Raw genomic sequence first — 19,899 nt, 5'->3', positions numbered from 1 at the left:
TGTTTGTTTTATCGGAAGGCTTACTATTGAAAGTGCGTCCACCAGCAGGTGAGGCAACAGAATACCGGAAATTTGGCAATAACCTTCAAAATAAACCAATATAAAAATCGATTTTTGACCATGGAAAACTGATCGTACACGCAAAAGAACAAATAAAATAAAATAATTGTGCCCAAAATGCTGCTTTTAACTAATTTAATTACATGTAAATTTTCTGTGTAATTTTGTTATATAAGTACAATGTAAATGTTTACGTTTAATGGAACCTGATCAAATGAAATTTACTTGATTGGTATACCAAGCCCATTTTCCTTCATGATTTCCTTAATTTCCTTAATTATTTGAATAAATTATCGCTTGATTTTAAATGTTAGAGTTGCATTTGACTCAAAATGATTGCTTCGTGTTTACTGAGTTTGAAAAATCTCTTCTTTTTTTCTTTGCACAAGATGGCCAAGTAATGAGAAAACAGTATCGGTATCAAGGAGCATGGCTTGTTGCTTAGCTACACCGCTCAGCTCATTATGAAATGGAGTTTGAGATTTTCTCAACACCTTCTGCTCTTCCTCAACTTATTTATTAGTTTTCTTCGGTTGCCATCAGTGGGTGCAGATTGCCTACTATATAAAACCCCGAGATGAACAAATTGTTATCCTTTATTAATTTACATAGAAATGCAGAGGGTGAGCCAACTTTGTCTGAAAACTCCTGGAAACAAATACACACAACTGCCATAAATTTGCACTCAGATGCATGTTACCCCAAAACGTCAGCTTTCTTTTTTTATGTTTATTTTGAAAGTTTATACCGGAAGTGCGTGATTCATATTGGGCATGACTTGACAGGTTGCGTGTTGGACGTCCCAGTGATAGATATGCACATGCATAGTGTGGAGATCCGGGACAGGAACACCTGAGCAGGAGAGCCCGACAGACAGTAGCAGCTGCAGCCAGCACACACTCATCGACTTTCAGGTAGACGTGTGAAAACTTCGGGAGGGAGAGAGGAGACAGACCCATAAACAACACCCGAGGTAATTTGCATTCACTCACAGTTGTATGCAAAGGCAGACGGGGGCTGTTAAATGTCATCAGGTTTGTAGCTGAGCTGCCGTATGGTAAGGTAAGGCGGTGTAGGCAACTTAGACTCTTAGTTAGTTGTAGGCTTCAGAATATGAACTTTGTGTTCGTGGTTAATCGGGCTAATTTGTGCACAGATATTTGGATTCGGTGTCAACAAGTGGGGCAATGAAGTGTCCCGTGAAACAGCTGCTCTCGTGCACTGCATTGACTGACTGAAGCAGTTACAAACCAGGCGTCAGATGCTCTGAAGTCAAATATTGAATGTGCATTAATGAGAGTTGACATGTTTTCCCAAGCTAAAGTAAATACACAACCCTACACACACACACACACACACATACTTCAGTGTGTGCCAGGTACTTTCATGCTGATGTAGGCGCATGCGCGGATATTGATGTTCTGCTGAGTGTGTACAGCAGCCCCTCTTTTATGATCTTGGAAGCTGTAATGCTGAGCTGGTCTCCAGAGACTTCTCAGCAGCCAGGGAGGAGCAGGACTCAACCCCGGAGAGAAGAGGAGGGGGTGGAGGAGGAGGAGGAGGAGGGGGGGGAGGGAGGGTAGATAGATAGATAGATGAATGTAGATGGATTGATGCCGAGTGACGGAGGAAGGGGAGAGTTAAGAGTGGGAGGGAAGCTGGCTGGCCGGATGATGACAGGAGGGATGCATAGATGGATGAGTATGTGAGGAGAGAAGGAAGATAAATGAGACTAAGGAGTGTGTTTGTGTGTGCATTTAAGTAGTAGTGTCACTGGGTGAATGAATGACCAGATGGGTGATAGATAAATACACAAGGGGGGGGGGGGAATCTATTGCCCCTTCCCACCGCTCAGTCTCTACCGATCCTATAAGTTTTTAACATGTGTTCTTGTGACAAATGGATGGAGAGAGCAGGAGGTGACCGGTCCAGGGAGGAAAAAGAGTAAGGAGCACGCCCTGGCTGTGATTCATAGCACAGTGATAAGCGCTAAGAGGGATCGGGGAGGAAGACGGACCATTTTTAAAATAACACTTCCATTTACCAACATCAGCATCTGCTCAGCTATTAGTGTGGATGGATTTCAGACGTCTGAGTGTTAACCTGAATTCTCAAATAGCTGATATTTATCTCTGTGACACCACAGCTGATATACTGGTAATCCTGGATTTTGCGAAAGCCAGTGCTTTTCTTAACTTTAGTATTCCCCCTCCTTTTTTGTTTTCAGTTGCCATCTTTTTTTTTTATTCAAACAAACATTAAACCTCCAACATTAACATTTAAGAGAAACTCTAACATGAGCTCATACGTTAGCTAATCATCTAACATAGAAAGGATTAACCGGTAAATTTCACTGTGTTTAATTTAAAGAGTGTATCTGCATTGCCTTTGTCTAAAAATTCCTTATTTAAAATTTATTGGCAATGGGCATTTGATTGTGCAGATGACGTGTCTGACATCGGCACCGACGTTCCCTACCATGGTCACATGTTCCTGTCTTTGCTATAAGACATCATTGCGCAATATATTGAGATTACTGGCAAGTCAGTCTCTGTTAGATTATTTTTGTATGCATTACAGCCAAGTAGTTATGTGACTGATAAAAACAGGAACTAGTATACTACTGTTTCTTCCTGTACATGTATGCATTGACCCAGTGCAGCACCCTGAGCCTGCAATTATGTCAATGTCCTTTACCTGCCTTACAGCCACACCCATTCTGTGTTGTTCTTGTGCTTGTGTTATTTTTGTTTTATGGAAAAAATGCAACCGACATATTTCCATCTAATCCGCTGGTCGCTGCTGGCAACTGAACAGGTGTAAGGTTCACCTGTTCAGTCGCTCATTAATGCAAATATCTAATCAACCAATCGCATGGCAACTCAGTACGTTTAGGCATGTAGACGTGATCAAGATGAGCTGCTGCAGTACATGGCATGCATTGCAATTGAGAAGAAAGGTGACTTTAAATGTTGCATTACTGTTGGTGCCAGATGAGCTGGTCTGAGCATCTCAGAAACTGCTGATCTACTGGGACTGCACAGCCATGTCTGGGGTTTACTTAGATTGGCCACTCCTGTCAGCCAAGAACAGGAAAAATGAGGGTATAGTTCACCCGGGTTCGCCAAAATTGGAAAGTAGAAGATTGAAAAAAAAATGTTGCCTGGCCTGATGAGTCACAGCAGAAATCGATTGCAAGATCAGCATGGATCCATCTTACCTTACAGCAGTTCAGGCTGGTGGTGCTGTGATGGTGTGGGGGATATTTTCTTGGCACACTTTGAGCTCTTAGTCACACCTGAGCATTGTTTAAAGACCACAGCCCATCTCAGTATTGTTGTTGACCATGTCTATCCCTTTGTGTACCCATCTTCTGATTAAATATTTCCAGCACCTTGTTGAATCTGTGCAACAAAGAATTAAGGAAATTCTAAAGGCAAAAATTGGTCCAACCCATTGTTGGCATGGCATACCTAATAAAGTGGTCAGTGAGTATATGTAGGATTACCAGCCACTGGTAACTTGCAGAACTTGTCCCTTTTTAGGCTTTTTAAGGGACAGCAATCAACAACAGACACTACAGAAAACAAAAATGTGGACACACAACCGCTGCAAACAATATTTAATACAAGAAGCACAAAAGACAACATTTATCAACAACAACAAAAAGAAAGATGCTTTTAGCGCATCTCAGTGATCACACATGTGCCTCTCCTGTTTGTCTGTCATCATTTGATAGATGGCTTTAGCCAGAGATCCAGGAGCGGCTCACGAGCAGCGAGATCCAGCCGACCAAAACTTTGACTACATGTTCAAGCTGCTGATCATCGGCAACAGCAGCGTGGGAAAGACCTCATTTCTCTTCCGATATGCAGATGACTCATTCACTTCAGCGTTTGTCAGCACGGTGGGCATCGACTTCAAAGTCAAGACCATCTACAGGAACAACAAGCGGGTCAAGCTACAGATCTGGGTGAGATTGGGCATGAGATAGAGCCTCTGCACTGCCGAGTATTTTAAGAAGTCCTTAGGATAGAAAACCCACTAAAACCTCTAAGCAAAGGATTTCTTTTCTCTCATCTGCTGTTTCTGTTTTTCTTTATTTCTTTCTTTTGTGCCTCTTCACCTGGTATTTGACCTCTATTAACAGGGCAAGAGGAGAGGTGGTTTAAGCCATTGGGAGCACAATAGCAGCTTATACACTAGTGTAATTATGTCTTCAGTCCTCATGATTGAAATAATAGTTTGTGGCGTTTTGCTGAAGTACTAACTAAGACTTTTTTCTTTCTTTTTTTTAATCTGAAGACGTGGAATAATAGACACTAATTTTACTTCGGGGGGGATTCCAACCAAAGAAAAACACCTGTTTTCTTCCTGCTTTCAAACTGTTTGTCACCACATGCACATAGTTATAATGATTAGGGCAAGAACAAGGTTTGTTGACTCACTGAAAGATGTTTATTCATTGCAACAGCCAAGAACTAAAAGCTCGCTGGCAGTGTTGCAGTTTGACCAAATGTAATCTTAATCAAGCTGTCACACAAAACCTATCTGTTTTTTTGTTGTTGTTGTTTTAACTACTCTGACTGTGATAGATGTCTGGGATGCTCCTAGAGGCACTTAATGTAGAGGTAGCTCCATTTGAACATCACTGAGATCTTAAAAGTCCCTAATAATTTCCACTTGAATGCTCAGGAAGATTTTTACTCCGGTCTCCCCACACCGGAGTAAAAATCTACTGTACAGAGAACAGCTTTGACACACAATATATCAACAAAATTGACTATAAAATGCTGCAGTCTCTTTAAAGTCAGAGCCGTAATTTATGTGGGGTCGTTACCTGTGGCAAAGAGGTTTTAAAATACATCTTCAACCAAAGGAGGGGCCGAATGAATAGAGCTTTTCAAAGCCTTGTTACACAACATGGAGTGTTTATCCTCTTCCCATTCCCCGATTTGCCCTCTTACATGCTGCAGCCTGTCATGGATGTGAACTAATTTCTCACTCTCTGGAGTTAATAACAGTTGATGTTTAACATTGTCCCCAGACGGCGGGGTTCATGAAAGATGCATGGGTTTGAGCTGCAGGAGCCGAATGTGCTTACCGCGCAGACTGACGCCCAGGACAGATCTATTACTGAATGTTAGTGGAAGGCGAGGACTCACCCACAGTACTCCTGTTAGATGAAAGTAATGCATCTTTTTTGAAGTTAATGTATTCAGCGGGCCATGCCTTCTCGGCTGCGCTTTACAATGATACAGCTGCACACTTTCACACAAGGAAGGTGCCAAGTGAAATGATGAACCAGTAGTATAAAAGATAACCATATTAAAATTCAGATAAATAGCAGTAAAATTTTTATTACCGATGCATTAACAAGCAAGCAGATTTTTAACGTCCCAGCTGGTTGACTTGAGGTTTTATATCCAGGAAAGACACGCAGTATATTGGTTGTGAAAATGTTTTGTTATGAGCCCTTCACTTTAGAATCGGGGTTATTGGCTGCTGAGGAACTTAATGGGATTTTTTAGGACCATTAAAATAAGCGCAGCTACATGTGACATAAATTGTAGGTTGCTGACAAGCCCAAAAATGTGTACAATTAGAGTCAGTGGTGTTAATGAGGTCCATAGCAGCTACTGGCATCGCATTACATGGGAGAAAGTTTAAAGCAGTTAGTTTCAAAGTCTTAGTTTTCTTACTGCAGTTTCAAAGAATCCACAGGAGTGTTACATTTGTTACTTTAAGGTTTTTCCCAAGGCAGCATAAAGAGGAAAAGTACCATCTGGAGATGTCCCCTAAGATGTAGGCAAGACTTGAGAGTGTGTCCTAGTGTGCTTCCAGGGTGTGGCAGCATCAACATTTTAAAAGGGAGGGGTTATTCCATTCTAAGAAAGTTCATGATTCACCTTTGCTTTTCTGCAGAGTTAACCATTTGTTTACTTTTACTTCCCTGTCATGTTTTCATTTTGCAAAAATTTTAAGTGTTTTTTAAGCTTTCATGTTGCTTTTGAAAAATGTGTTATATGTGTTGAAATCGAATTTCAGTAGGGTTGTTGTTTCTTCGTTTCTGTGTGATTGCTGGAGTTGGGCCAGTAAAAATAATTCATCCATCATTCAATGTGTGTTTACAGGACACAGCTGGGCAGGAGCGCTACCGGACTATCACCACAGCTTACTACAGAGGAGCCATGGGATTTCTGCTTATGTACGATATCACGAGCCAGGAGTCGTTCTGTGCTGTTCAGGACTGGTGGGTAGATGAAGCATATAATTAATGCAGAATGGGCATGTGTACTTTCCAGTAGCTGAAGGCATTTTTCCAAGGCATGTGGGGTTTTTTTTACTGGTCTAAAAAGTGATACCTGCACAGAAGTGCCTTAAACTTTCTTTATTTCTAATGGCGAGCAGAGGTGACACTTTAGTTGCAAAAAACGTTGTGGTTTTGTTGAGGTTTTACAGACCCGTGACCACTAGCCACGTCTAGGCCCCAGTCACACAGGCCTAGGGACCCGGTGAAGAAAAATGGGATATTCCCTGGTTGTGAGTGGTTGAATGTGATGGCAGTGACAGGGAAAATGACTGTTAATTTATCCCACTCATGCTGCGCTACAGACTGGTCAGTAACCCCCATGGCAACTAGCTGTTGCTAGGGAAAATGTTTATTCCTCAATTAGTAAAATCTCCTTGCTTTGGTTGCTGGAATTTTGCTGCTGTCTTAGTTTTAAAGAGAGTGACAGATTTGTCTACAAAGCCTGTCCAGCTACCCTCTATAGGGAAACTGTGAAAAGTGCAACATGAACTAGAACTGAAGACCCGTTTGCCTTCAAAATAAAAGATTTGTTCGTTTTGAAACATGCTGGCTGCAGAGCAGAGGCACAACCTTTACTTTGAAGGCTTTTGCATCACACTTTTTCAAGTGTTACTACCGTTGGGCTGGTAGACAAACACGAAAAACTACAGGAAAACCAGCGATAACTAGGAGGTTTTTGGTGCAGCACTTTCTTTGTGTCTGATTCCTTCCAGCAGCAGCCAGCAAATTCCATGAATCATTGCCAAGCAGTTAAGGAATACACATTTTTCCCTAGCAACCAGTGGTTGCAGACAACTCTTGAGCAATGTGCACATGACGATACAAAAGAAACCTCAATAGAAATTTGTGGGCAAAAGGCCCATGGTCCCTTTACTTTGTGACTTCAGTAAGCTCTTTCCTGAGGAGTGTATGGTCTCAGTCACTACTTTCAAGTCCTTTTGAAATCAGTGAATTTCATTATATTAATGACGGCCCTCATTAAGGTCCACGAGGACAAAAAAGCACAGTATGCTTTAGGGCGTCCACTGTGTAGATGTGCAGGTGTGTCCATAGGTTTCGCAATTAGATCTGTCTTTTGATCGTGACATTTAGTTTAAAAGGCTATGATGTTGAAAACATTCAATAAGCTTCAGAAAGGGAACTTCTCAATGTCGCCATGGATACATTCATCTTATGATTTTCTTCACTGTTTGTTGTTTTTTTTGGATCACTTGGAGAAAATAAAAAAAGCAGCACTCTTGTTCACAAGAATAGATGCTGCATTAAAAAATTGGATATAACAATGTGTTTAATTAAAGAAAATACACATAATGTTCCACTGTATAACCTGCAAAAACGGACACACAACCAACAGTCCTCCTGAAAAGGGACACCACAGGAAACATTAAAATAATAATTTAATCTGTCAGTTACTTATCAGTGTATGTTTTCTAAGTACAATTTAAAAAGCAACGTCCTTTAAATTAATATGGTGGAGTAAAAAGTCAACATTTGCCTCTAAAATTCTGGGGTAACTGAAGTATTGTGTATATTATAATTACTGTTACTTTATTATATCATTACCAGTGTCGAAGACTTCAGATACAAAAGACTTGAAACACGACTTTCATCAAAAGTGAGAAAATGATATCAGGTGAAAGCTCTCAGTCTGTTTTCAATAATCAGATGCTTTTGCTTCAAACCTCTCTAAATCCCACTCTGAGCTTCTTCCAAAACAGTCGTCTTTGGCAAAAATCTGTAAATGCTGCTTCACTTTGTCAGCAAAGCTAACTGTGTTCACAGCACCACCAATCAGAAGACGAGATCATGTGACATTCAAACAGGTTAAGTCTCATTTATCTTAATCCGGTTTGCCAACTTGCACTACTTGGGCTCTTAGCTGACTTGACATGACAGCAGTGCGCTGTTTTTAATGGATATTTCTGTTTATATATTCATTTATATATTGCGCTGTCATTTTGTGCCATACAGTTCCAGTTTATTCAGTCTTTCATTTTGAATACTGCTTTCATCATTTGTGATGTTTCCACTTGCATCCTTAGGGATTTCATTCAGTGATTAATAACCTTTTCATTCTAATTAAAATGAACTTGCTGAACCTTCTTTGCACCTTCTTTGCATCTGATTTCATCCAGCGACAGCCAGTAGCTTCCATGGATCACTGCCAAGCAGTTAAGGAATACACATTTTTCCCTAGCAACCGGTGGTTGCAGACAAATCTTGACCACTGTGCGCATGACGACACAAAAGAATCCTCAGTAGAAATCTATGTGAAAATGGCTCATGGTTCCCTTTGGTTTGCTTTGTAACTTCAGTAACCTCTTCCCTTAGGAGTGTATGGTTTCAAGTCCTTATAAATTCAGTGAATTTCATTATATTAATGACGGCCCTCATTAAGGTCCACGAGGACAAAAACAGCACAGTATGCTTTAGGGCATCCACTGTGTAGATGTGCAGGTGTGTCCATAGGTTTTGCAATTAGATCTGTCTTTTGACCACGATGTTTAGTTTACAAAGGCTATGATGTTGAAAACATTCAGTGCGCTTCAGAAAGGGAACTTCTCAGTGTCGCCATGGATACGTTCATCTTATGGCTTTCCTGTAAAAGACTGTTTTGGGGGTTTTTTTTCCCTTCTTTGACCTGGAAACGATCAAAAAATCAACACATATAGCAACAGATTGATAATAATACTACTAATAATGTCAAAGGAGCAGTATCATTCTGCTGTGTTATATTAAAAAATGTACATAATGTTTCATTGCATAACCTATAGAAATGTAAAGGAAATCTCTTAATGCCGCTTCCCTTTGTCGGCAAAGCCTATTGTGTTCACAGCAACACCAATCAGAAGACGAGCTCATGTGACATTCAAACAGGTTAAGTCCCATTTTTCAGTGTGTTGAGATTTTTATCATAATCCTGTTTGCCAGCTTGCACTACTTGGTGTCTTAACTTACTTCCTTATTTATTTGTCTATACAGTGTGCTCTCATTTTGTGCCATGCATCTTCAGTGATTTCCTTCAGTGATTAATAACCTTTCCATTGCAATTAAAGTGAACTTGAATGCTAGAAATCAGAAGAGACTCAGCTTTGGTTCATTGTTGTGATGGACTGAGGTTCTCTGTAGGTCATACAGTAGAGTTGTGAACATGGTTTGGGGTTTTTTTGTTTTTTCTCAGGGCAACGCAAATCAAGACTTACTCGTGGGACAATGCTCAGGTGGTGCTGGTAGCCAATAAGCTGGATTTGGAAGATGACAGGCAGGTGCCTACTGAAGATGGCAAAAGACTGGCCAAAGAGCTCGGTCAGTACGCGCTGGTGTTTATCAGCATGAAAACACGTGAAAAAAACATTATTTAATAATCACTCATAAGCTCTTTATCTCTCTCTGCTCTCTCGCCAGGCTTCCATTTCTTCGAGGCCAGTGCCAAAGATAACATCAACGTGAAGCAGGTCTTTGATAAGCTAGTGGACGTCATCTGCGAGAAGATGAACGAGAGCGTCAACGGTGATGCCAATCCGACAACCAATCACAAGGGAGAAGGCCTGAAGGACACACCCAACAGCAGTCGGGGTGGCTGTGCATGCTGATTGCTGATTGTAAAACCTGATAAAACAGGTTTAATAATTGAATATAGATGCCCACACTTGATGACCAGAATTGCCCATAAATCTTTCTTTGTGAATGTACTTTACCAAATGTTACTGCAGCGCAATCATGGACGCCTGGCGTTCAGTTTCTTTTTCATATTTCTTTCTGTTCCTGGTTTTCTTGACTCGGTGGTGATTCGAGGATCATCTTTGTAATCCCAATGTAACTGTTACACTAAGATGCCAAAGAGCTCCACTGAGCAGCCGTGCCTTTTCTCTTTATCGTTGTGCAGTGAACAGCACCTGTTGCAGGTCAGGATGTGAAAGAAAGCCATGCGCCAGACTGAAATGGCATGGGGACTCACCCCAATTGACTTGTGTCGTGCTACCCCCTAGTGGGTGTCGCACAAAACTGCATCACTGTGACTTCTGTTGAAATTGCCCGTTGTAAACCAAATGAGGAAGAAGGAACAGTACAAAGTCTAACATATTTGAAAGCAGAGATCACACGCCTGATGGCCCCATGTGACTCCCAGTTAATAAACCACACTTTTTGTTGGATGTTTTGTAGGAAAATAATCATCTGTTGTGTTTAAATAATTTATTTGTTTTTTCTTTTTATACATTTAATTGTTAATGTTAGTCCAAAGTTAAAATAACATGTTCATGCTGTGCCTCTTAAAGTTGAAATTAAAAGATAGGAATATGTATGTTATGTCTGATGGCCTCATTTGTATGAAAACATTTCATTTATATTTTAGTTGGGGGTTTTTTTGGTTTTGGTTTTTTTTAATGGATGAGTCATTGCTTGGAAAGTCAGTAAGTGCCTCCCACTTAAATTTTCTCCAGTGAATTATCAGAAAGGAAATAAAACACTGAGGGTACCGGCACACTTTTCTGTTACTATGTCATAGACATTTAATTGGTGCAGTTTTCCTTAAGTGGTATTAGAACAAAGACCTCTACCTAACAGAACACCTTTGGGCTGAATTATAGCACAGACTCCAGGCCAGACCTTCTCAGGGTTCACTTTTGGCAGAATGGTCAAAAATTCCCATAAAAAATTCCCATAAACACACTAACTAACCCTTACGGAATAGTTATAACTGCAAAGGGTGAGCCTATATCATATTAAACCCTATGGAATAAGAATTGGATGTCACTCAAGTTCATATGCAGATGAGCGAATACTTTTGGCAATATAGCGTATGTGCTTCAAAGGTAGCTTTTATAAAATGAAGGTTAAATTTTGGGCAACTTCACTGATATTTTAAAGTTATTGTACAAAAGAAATGTCATTTTGGGGGAGTCAGGAAGGAGCCATGATTTTCATGATTTTACTGAATCAGATTAAGTACTTCCTAATGATCCGTGAAGTTAATAATAAAACAAGTTTCCATGCAGTGTTGAAATCATTCACTAATCAATAGCATGATAAATCAATAAAGTCATAAATATTATCGTAAAAATGTTCCATGAGTAAATCAGTTATCGTTTATCATGACAGTTTTTAATGTTCAATGACGTCACACTGGACTGCCTACTGTGTTTTACTTTGACCATGACCTGTAGTGATTTGATTGCCATGGTTTCTTTGATTGGACTAATCACCAAGAAAGATCTTATTATGTGGGGCACAACTGTGATTGCATGAGTCGTGTTTGTTATGAAAAACCTGGATTATTAATTGAATTTGAAATTAGTGTTTTTTTCAGCCCTTGATGAGTTACAAGAAAATAATAAAACCAGGAAGTTTTGGAAAACATGCTTCCCAGATATCCTTGTAAAGGAGCTTGTGACTGAATTACGTCACCTGAGAAAATGTCTCTTGTCAGATTAAATTGCTTTATATGATGTTGTTGTCTGATTTTTTTTGTCTTCATGACGTTTGGTCATAAAAACTTATCTCAATGTCATGGAAAGTTGTGAAATGTGATTGAAAATAACTTTGAACCCTGTGTTTGTGTGTGTGTGTGTGTGTTTGTGTGTGTTTGTGTGTCCTATGGTGGGTGGGTTGGTCATGGGAGTGTGCGACCTGTGAGAACTTAAATGAGCAGTCCAAATCGTCGATGCACAGACACTCCTCACTGATCAGACCTCAGCGGACACGCATACCTCAGTACAGCACAGGTATAGTTGCTTTCTTCACCTTTTAATTCAAACTCCACAACTAACCTTCTATTAATCTTCCTTAATCTAAAGCTCATCCGGATGATGAATGGTTTGTTCTGTAATCAAAGGATTTTATTAACATTAGGCAAGTTATAGTGACATGATTACTATTCCTCAGCAATGTCCAGGTGTTATTATTTTGTATAAAAACAGGTACAAAAAACAAAAACAAAAAACCATCAAACTGAGTTATTTAGCTGCTGCATTTCTATTAAAAGCGTTGGTGCAGAAACAACTTTTCTTCTTAGATTTTAAGTAATTTATTCTTCTCTTTTGTGGCTGCTCGAGTATGTATTCAGAAATTAACATGGTGGTGTTATAAGGGAACTTTATTGCCTCATGGAAACAAGGTTGCAGCTGCAAAGTAGGTCCCATTGATTGCTGTTGTCAAAGCTGCAATAAGGAAGAATGTGACAGTAACTATAAAACTGAGTTTATTTCTCTGATACCAGGAACAGGCATCTTAGGTTGTGCAAGTTAATGGACAAGGGGTTGTGTGTGCCTCTTTTATGGCACTCCTGTGCTACCTAAACTGTGAAACCACTAACCTGATAAGGTACCTCAGCCTTAATATTTCAGCACACTGGAAGTTCAAAGTTTTTTACCTCAACTGAACCAAATAGAGACTTAAACACAGCTGAGATGCCTGGTGGAGGATGACTTAATTAACCAAGCAGCAAAATGAATAAAAAATAGCATGTAGACTTGGGCAACGCTTCAACCGAAACTCTGCATGACGTCAGCATGAAAAGATTGGTATATTTAGAGAAGATTACGACCCCCCTCTCTGTTTTTCTGCCAGCTACTTCGGTTAATGTTTAACCCAAGCGAATGCCGAGTGACCCATGTTGGTCACTGCTTGTGTTGTCTGCCTCTTGCTATTGATTTGAATTTCAGAAGTAAAAGAAAAGTCCCCCATGATAAATGCTGAAAAAGAATAATCGTAATTACACTAAATAAGTTGTTTTCACCTGAACTGACATATTTTTTTTTTGTTCTTGTTTCTTCAACAGAGTGAAAAAACAGAAATCAGCCAAAATGTGTTGTTCCGGCTTTCTCAAAATTATGATGTTCATCTTCAATGGCGGCATCTTTGTAAGTTGGAAAAAAGAGAGAACTTCTATTTCTCTGCATCTCTTCAACAGCTTGGTTTCACATCCTACACCAGACTACAAAGAAGACTTTATAGAGAGTAGTGAATCACAAAAGGCCAAACCATTTCATTTGGCTGTATGAATTATTCTCTTTTATAGGTAGTCTCAATAAGACTTAGCCCACTTTCTCTGTTCAGATATGGCTTTAAGTCAGAGTTTTCAATAATATGAATATTTGCTTTTCCCCATAAATCAGATTACATTATGTCTATTTAATGTAAGGTCGAAGAGAAAAGATGGTCTGCTTAGCCTTAGCTAACTAACTTAAAACATAAGACCAATTATCGCTACAGTGCTCCCGCTCAACGCAAAAATGTCACATTCAGGTCTAATATTTTCGGTGAGCATTAACTGACAGGAGCGCTGATTTTTCTGAAAAAATGAAGCATGTCCCTGTGGATTACCCTCCATGCTCTAAGACAATTTTTCCTCCACTATGACAGTTTTTCATCACCATAACAGTTTCATTCATTTTTTATCCGTTATCACAGTTCTTCATCACTATAACAGTTTCATCAATTTTTTTATGATTACTTTGTGCGCATGCAGAAAAATTACAGCTCCCATTACTTCTATTGTAACAGTGTCACTTCTTACATGGTCATTCTATTTTATTCATATTGTTAGAATGAACAAACTCATTTCCAAAGTATTTTCTTTATGTCTGTGTATGTTATCAGTCATCCCGATCATGGTCTTGGAAGCTTAAAAAAGGCAGCTGGAAGTCTTGAGTAGTTTTAGGTGAAATGTCTTTGCAAACCTAAAGAAATCCAGTTGCCAACTTTTTTTCTTACATCTATTGTTCCCTATTTTTGTCTTTTTCCCTGGGATTTTCAGTGATATCAGAAAATTAGTAAGAAGTAGTAAGAAACTGTTTTTCTTAAAATGTGGACAGCTATAAATAAATACAATTTATTTTGCCACTGTTACTTATTAAAAACGTTAGTGCAGTTCATATCATTCATGTTCAGTTTTTTAGTTTAATTTCCCATTAGCATTCCATGTTTTAATCATCTGCTTACATTATCTTACAGTTTTTTTCTTTCTCTCCTTTCTTTCTTCATAAACCTGCAGTTAGCAGGTGCAGTCATTCTGGGTGTGGGAATTTGGGTGCAGGTGGACAGGAATTCCTTTCTGGATATACTGGATGAGGTGGAAGACGCCTCCTCGTTATCACAACTGGTAAACGTCAGCTACCTGCTCATCGCCGTGGGTGCTGTACTACTGGTGATTGGCTTCCTGGGCTGCTGTGGTGCCATCAGGGAGAGCAAGTGCATGCTGCTGACGGTGAGCAAAGTTTGGAATAAAAAAAATAATAAAACATTTTTTAAAAAGAAAGAAAGAAAGAACGGCAGACATGGTCTTCTGTATCTGTAATAGTAGGATAATAAAGTTTGCAACTTCATTGCCCAAATCATTCAAATATAACTGGCACCAAAGTCTTTCCTTGAGATGACCATTTTGTTTTATAACTGGGGAGTAGAGAGAATTATATTTAAGTCAGCTGAGTTTGCCATTCATTTAAAGAAGTGTGTCCTCACACATGATGTGACCAAATACTGACACATCAATAAATTATTTCTTCTTCGTGGGTTATTGATACATTTGAAAACAGGTGCAGGTGCTCTTGAAAGATTCTTCAACAGTCTGACTTACCAGAGCCAACACTTTATGACTGCTAACGCTAGTTCTTATCAAATCAATGAGGCTAAAGGTAATAGATGTGAGTGGATAAAGAAGACAAAACTCACAGTGTACAAATGGCAGTTAGTGTGGAAAGGCATATCCAACAGCCAATTAATGTACTGCACACAAAAAACAAACACTGCAGGAAATAAATGTGTTTTGGGGCTGGGTTTGCTCTTACACAGACATAGCAATGCACAGTAAATGGCCATCTTGAAAACTTTACCGTCTTCATGGACATGTACTGTATAGTGACTTAAGCTGTGATTCTTCTGTAGCTACTCTTTAGCTTCATATTTGAGCAGGTACTTTCTTGTAACTATACATCTGTTTCTCTATTGACAACTTAAGAGTATGCTGTTAAGAATCAAATGTTTTACAGTATGCTTTTTCGTTTTCCCCCTTTTAGTTCTTCAGTATTGTTTTGATTATCTTCCTCATCGAGGTTGCAGGAGCCATTGTGCTCTTTGTCTTCAAAGATGTGGTAAGTGGCTCTGAAGAGCAAAATATGGCAAGAGCTGCCAGTGGTCAGATTTAGAAACTAAAAAGTATGATAACGTGCTACTGTCTGTCTGTGTCTCTCAGGCTGGTGAGCTTCTTCAGGAACTGGAGAAAAACGTCCAAAAGACCATTGTAATCAACTATGGAAAAAATGAGAAACTGACTTCTGTCTGGGACAACACAATGGAAGAGGTACTGTACCCATTTATTTATTTAAGAGAAAAGTTTGTGATCTATATGCACATGGAAGTTTATTTGATCAAATATTTAAGACTAACGTTTTGAATTACTTCACATTTTGCACATTTATCAAACTTGTAGTCGTAACTTTGTTTTGTTGTTATGGTAATTAAAAACTTGTTGCATTAACACTTTTTACTCTCTTCCAGTTGAAATGCTGTGGATACAGGAACTACACAGATTTTACAGGCTCGCCTTTTAACAATGGAGGTCTCTATCCAGCCCCATGCTGTAATTCAACCATTGATACTAATGGATGCAAGGAAAACACAGCGAAAATAGCGGTATGAGACCAGCCTACATTTGGCCTAATTTTATGCATGTCAGCAACAGAATTAATGCAATATACAGTGCACAACAGTGTTTCCCATCCTCAGCTAAAAACATTTGTTTTACTTCCAGGACGTCGATGGCTGCTTTGACAAACTGCTGCAGCTGATAGAGGACAACGCTCTGGTCATTGCAGGTGTGGCAATGGGGATCGCTGCTCTCGAGGTATCATTCACCTTCCATCATCCATCAGTTATATACTGCATGCTAGTACCACACAGTTATTATCTATTGTGTATATTATTATCTTCTATTTGCTAGAAGACACAGTGCGTGTGTCTTTTTTTCTGGGTGATTCATTTGAATTTTATTACTGTGAAACAACATATTTAAAAAAGTTAATTTTCATACTGATTTGACTCTTGAAGTAACGGTAAATAGTTTCAGCCCAAATGAACACCTTATTTATTTTTGAATAAAATAAACAGTTCAGTTAACATGCCATACTTTGACTAAACCTAACCTTATAAATGACCTGACTTACAGAGAACAGAATATGACAAAGAATTTGTCCACATTTTAACTTGTATCTCATCTCAAATCACTGTATTTAGACCTGATGTTGATTAACTGTTGTCTTCGCAGATCGCTGCCATGGTGGTTTCAATGGTTCTCTACTGCAAAGCTGGAAAAGATCGATAATTCAACTTTGGAGAAATTTTGCTAAGCGGTTTTGTCTGTGGAAAGTTTTCTAGTATTTGATTCAAAGCAGATTTTCAGCTGAACATTGAATGCTCTGCCTCTTCTTGTTTTTAAAGCTTTCATGCAAAGATAGAGGAGAAGGTAGTGACATCTTTTTACTTTTAAAACTCTGTATCTGTACACACTTATACTGTGATTTATTTATGTTTGTGTGAGGGTCTCCTGCTGTATGTGCTGATACACTTAACCTAAAATGTGAAATGATGCACAGTGCAGAGAACTCTGGGTTGTTTGTGTCAGTGGTTTACAGTCACTAAAATAATGTGATGAGTTTATTTTTTTATGTATGATCACTTCTAAATAATAAAAAGAACAAACTGAACTTATGCCATAATTGATCGTAGTTTACTTGAATTTTTATCTTACCACTTTACCACTTTTTTAGGTACACCTTCTCAGTTGTTTGGTAAGTTGAATATGAATCACATGACAGTAACTCTGTGAATTTCGGCATATGCACATGGTCAAGACGACCTGCTAAAGTTCAAATTGAGCATCAAAATATGGAAGAAAAGTAATTTAAGTGACTCTGAACATGGCATAGCTGTTGGTGCCAGACAGGCTTGTCAATTTTCCCACACAACCGTCTCTAGGGTTTACAATTAACGGTCCAGAAATTAGAAAATATCCAGTGAGCAACAGTTTTCTGGCTGAAACAGTAACTCAAATAACCACTTGTTACAACCAAAAAATGCAGAAGAGCATCTCTAAACAGAAAACATGTGGAACCTTGAAGCAGATGGGTGACGGCAGCAGAAAGCCACACCTGTCAGCCAAGAAGAGGAAACTGAAACTACAATTTTTCCGACTAAAATTCTGATGGGTCTCAATCTCTACTGTGACACAGATGGATGGTAGGGCCTCATTTTGATGTAAACATCATGAAACCACGGATCCATCCTGCATTGTATCAAACCCCTTGGTATCATTTAAATGCCACACCCTACCCGAGTATTGTTGCTGACTTTCTCTTTATGACCAGTGTCATGTCACAAAGCTCAAGTAATCTCAAACTGGTTTCTTGAACATGAAAATGAGTTAACTGTATTCAAATGGCCTCCAAAGTCACCAGATCCGAATCCAGTAGATCACCTTTGTGCTGTGGTGAAACGGGAGATTTACATCATGAATGTGCAGCTGACAAATCTCAGGCAGCTACGTGACGCTCTCATGTCAATAAGCCCCCAAATCTTTGAAAAGTATTTCTAGTCCCTTTTTAAATTGACGCAATGAAGATTGAAGCTATTTCTGGTTTAAGTCCAACCTGGTTTTAGCAAGAGGTGCCAATAAAGTGGCCGGAGATAATACGTAAGTTGATAAGAGTTGAATTTTCCATTAATGCTGCTGCTTTTATCTTCAGGACACAGAAAGCAGTTAAGTTATCATGAACACTGATGATAAGACAGACTTCAAAAGTAATCTATGTATGAAGTCCTTACATAACCCTGAACATCAGTCATGTTAGTGTTGAATTAACTCATATTTTTCAGTATATTAACTCCAACTTAATCTTTTGAGTAAAATCCCGTGCTTCAACAATATGCTGCAAGCTTTGGAAAATGCCTAGTATTCAGGCATTAAGAAAAAAAATCTGCTATTACGGTGACAGGTAATAAGTAGACTTAACAAAGTGTATAAGTTACATATTAATATCAACAACAGGTGTTTAATTGCATGAGGGATGAAAAGGTATATTTGATCAGTATGGTGTAGCCATGTGGTTAAAACACTTTATTAAGTAAAGTAAATTATATTTCCACAGGTTAATTTTATTTGATACATTTCAATTTATATTAAGCAGGATTGATCACACAGAGTATTTGTGTGTGTGTGTGTGTGTGTGTGTGTGTGTGTCCTCTCTGAGGTCTAATTAGTACGTTTTAAGGTATGCTGGCTGGTGACGCAGATGGTTTTACAGTCACATGTTCTGCCACAGCCATCATAAACATCATAAAACAGATAAACCTCAACGTGTGATTATGTTTGATAGCGTTATGACATCATTAAGTTCTTTTTTAGGTCAACGTTCTTATATGAATTTCAAGCATAATGAAAGTAAGAGAAGTTTAAATATGATGTGATATATGAGGTTTGGTTTCAGCACTGACACAGAAATATCAGTGTTGCCCTAAAGATTTAAAACACATATTTAAACATCATATACACTACTGAGAGCAACATCAATTACAAGAACAGGCGCATTTCCAGGTTTGCTGACGACTGTGTTCTTTTCGGTCTTCCTGAAGGTGAGACACTAGACGATGACTTTGTGACTTAGTGTAATGAATCTCTCCTTTGTCTAAGTTACTTTCAACTAGTCCCTTATTTATCCAAGGGGTCACCACAGTGGACTGATCCACATGACTCGGCACAGATTTTACACAGGGTGACCTTCCTGATCCAACCCTCCCTTTTATCTGGGACTGGTATCAGCACTGAGAGTACCAATCTACTGTGCCTCCACCCAGTCTCAAATTGGGGAAATGTCATGTGTAGGTGAATGTGTCAACCACTACACCATAGAGTCATCTGTCCTTTAGCTACACAGGTCAAAAAAACTAAAGAAATGCATACAAACATAACATTTTATCAAGGCAGCTGACTCACAAACAGCCTTCCCTTTTTCAGTAAATATATGAACCAATGTCTCCTCAGGCCTGTTGTTTTGACAAATTTGACCAAAATTACCAAAAGTAACAACATTTTCTGTATTTTTTTTTTATTTGGTGTGTTGTACTTTTTTTTTTTCTAATGTCTCTTTTTTCAGTTAATATTTTTTCCTAAATGTTTTCAGTTTTGAGTTTGAGTTAACTATAATAACCTCAGTCTGAACCAGCCACTTCTTTGGGAGTTTGAGTTATTGCCCTGAGGTTGTCTTTCTAGTAATCTGCCTGGAGGACTGAAAGTCTCCATGTCTTTTTCTTTTTAGCCCTTACATACCTATCTGCAACCTGATTATATTACTTTCTGAATCCTTTTGGTACTTTTGCTTATGTAGTATGGTTTTACATTTACTGCATGCATTTGTACAACAGGCTTACATTGTTGTTGTGTATTCTGGCAACAAATTTCCTCTAGTGGGACAATAACAATAACTTTAAACCTTGAACCTTTTATTGTGGAAAATAAAACTAACCCGTCTTAAGCA

At 38.8% G+C, this 19,899-nt stretch overlaps 2 protein-coding genes across 2 annotated transcripts; both read left to right on the top strand.

The window, feature by feature from the left end:
- The first annotated feature begins 813 nt into the window (after positions 1-813).
- LOC100701373 (ras-related protein Rab-3D) lies at positions 814-10,676 on the top strand. Its single transcript, XM_003447888.5, has 5 exons — positions 814-1,033; positions 3,800-4,033; positions 6,195-6,313; positions 9,555-9,679; positions 9,779-10,676. Exons 2-5 carry the CDS (start codon positions 3,800-3,802, stop codon positions 9,964-9,966), a joined length of 666 nt encoding a protein of 221 aa, XP_003447936.1. The 5' UTR covers positions 814-1,033; the 3' UTR covers positions 9,967-10,676.
- Positions 10,677-11,953: 1,277 nt separating this feature from the next.
- Positions 11,954-17,085, top strand: tspan34a (tetraspanin 34a). The gene is made up of 8 exons (XM_003447887.4): positions 11,954-12,096; positions 13,152-13,233; positions 14,367-14,579; positions 15,388-15,462; positions 15,564-15,671; positions 15,869-16,003; positions 16,122-16,214; positions 16,635-17,085. Exons 2-8 carry the CDS (start codon positions 13,177-13,179, stop codon positions 16,689-16,691), a joined length of 738 nt encoding a protein of 245 aa, XP_003447935.1. The 5' UTR covers positions 11,954-12,096; positions 13,152-13,176; the 3' UTR covers positions 16,692-17,085.
- The last annotated feature ends 2,814 nt before the right edge of the window (positions 17,086-19,899 follow it).

This window comes from Oreochromis niloticus, linkage group LG6 (assembly GCF_001858045.2).
Source record: "Oreochromis niloticus isolate F11D_XX linkage group LG6, O_niloticus_UMD_NMBU, whole genome shotgun sequence".
NCBI lineage: Eukaryota > Metazoa > Chordata > Actinopteri > Cichliformes > Cichlidae > Oreochromis > Oreochromis niloticus.
Note: the sequence above shows the minus strand (reverse complement) of the source record. Positions and strands in the feature narration are given on the sequence as shown.

Coding starts and splice junctions, on each gene's coding strand:
- LOC100701373 (XM_003447888.5), top strand. CDS start 3,800: ATGGCTTTAGCCAGAGATCCAGGAGCGGCTCACGAGCAGCGAGATCCA. Junction 6,314..9,554: donor TTCTGTGCTGTTCAGGACTG/GTGGGTAGATGA, acceptor GTTTTTTCTCAG/GGCAACGCAAATCAAGACTT. Junction 9,680..9,778: donor AAGACTGGCCAAAGAGCTCG/GTCAGTACGCGC, acceptor CTCTCTCGCCAG/GCTTCCATTTCTTCGAGGCC.
- tspan34a (XM_003447887.4), top strand. CDS start 13,177: ATGTGTTGTTCCGGCTTTCTCAAAATTATGATGTTCATCTTCAATGGC. Junction 15,463..15,563: donor TCTTTGTCTTCAAAGATGTG/GTAAGTGGCTCT, acceptor TGTGTCTCTCAG/GCTGGTGAGCTTCTTCAGGA. Junction 16,004..16,121: donor AAAACACAGCGAAAATAGCG/GTATGAGACCAG, acceptor TTTTACTTCCAG/GACGTCGATGGCTGCTTTGA.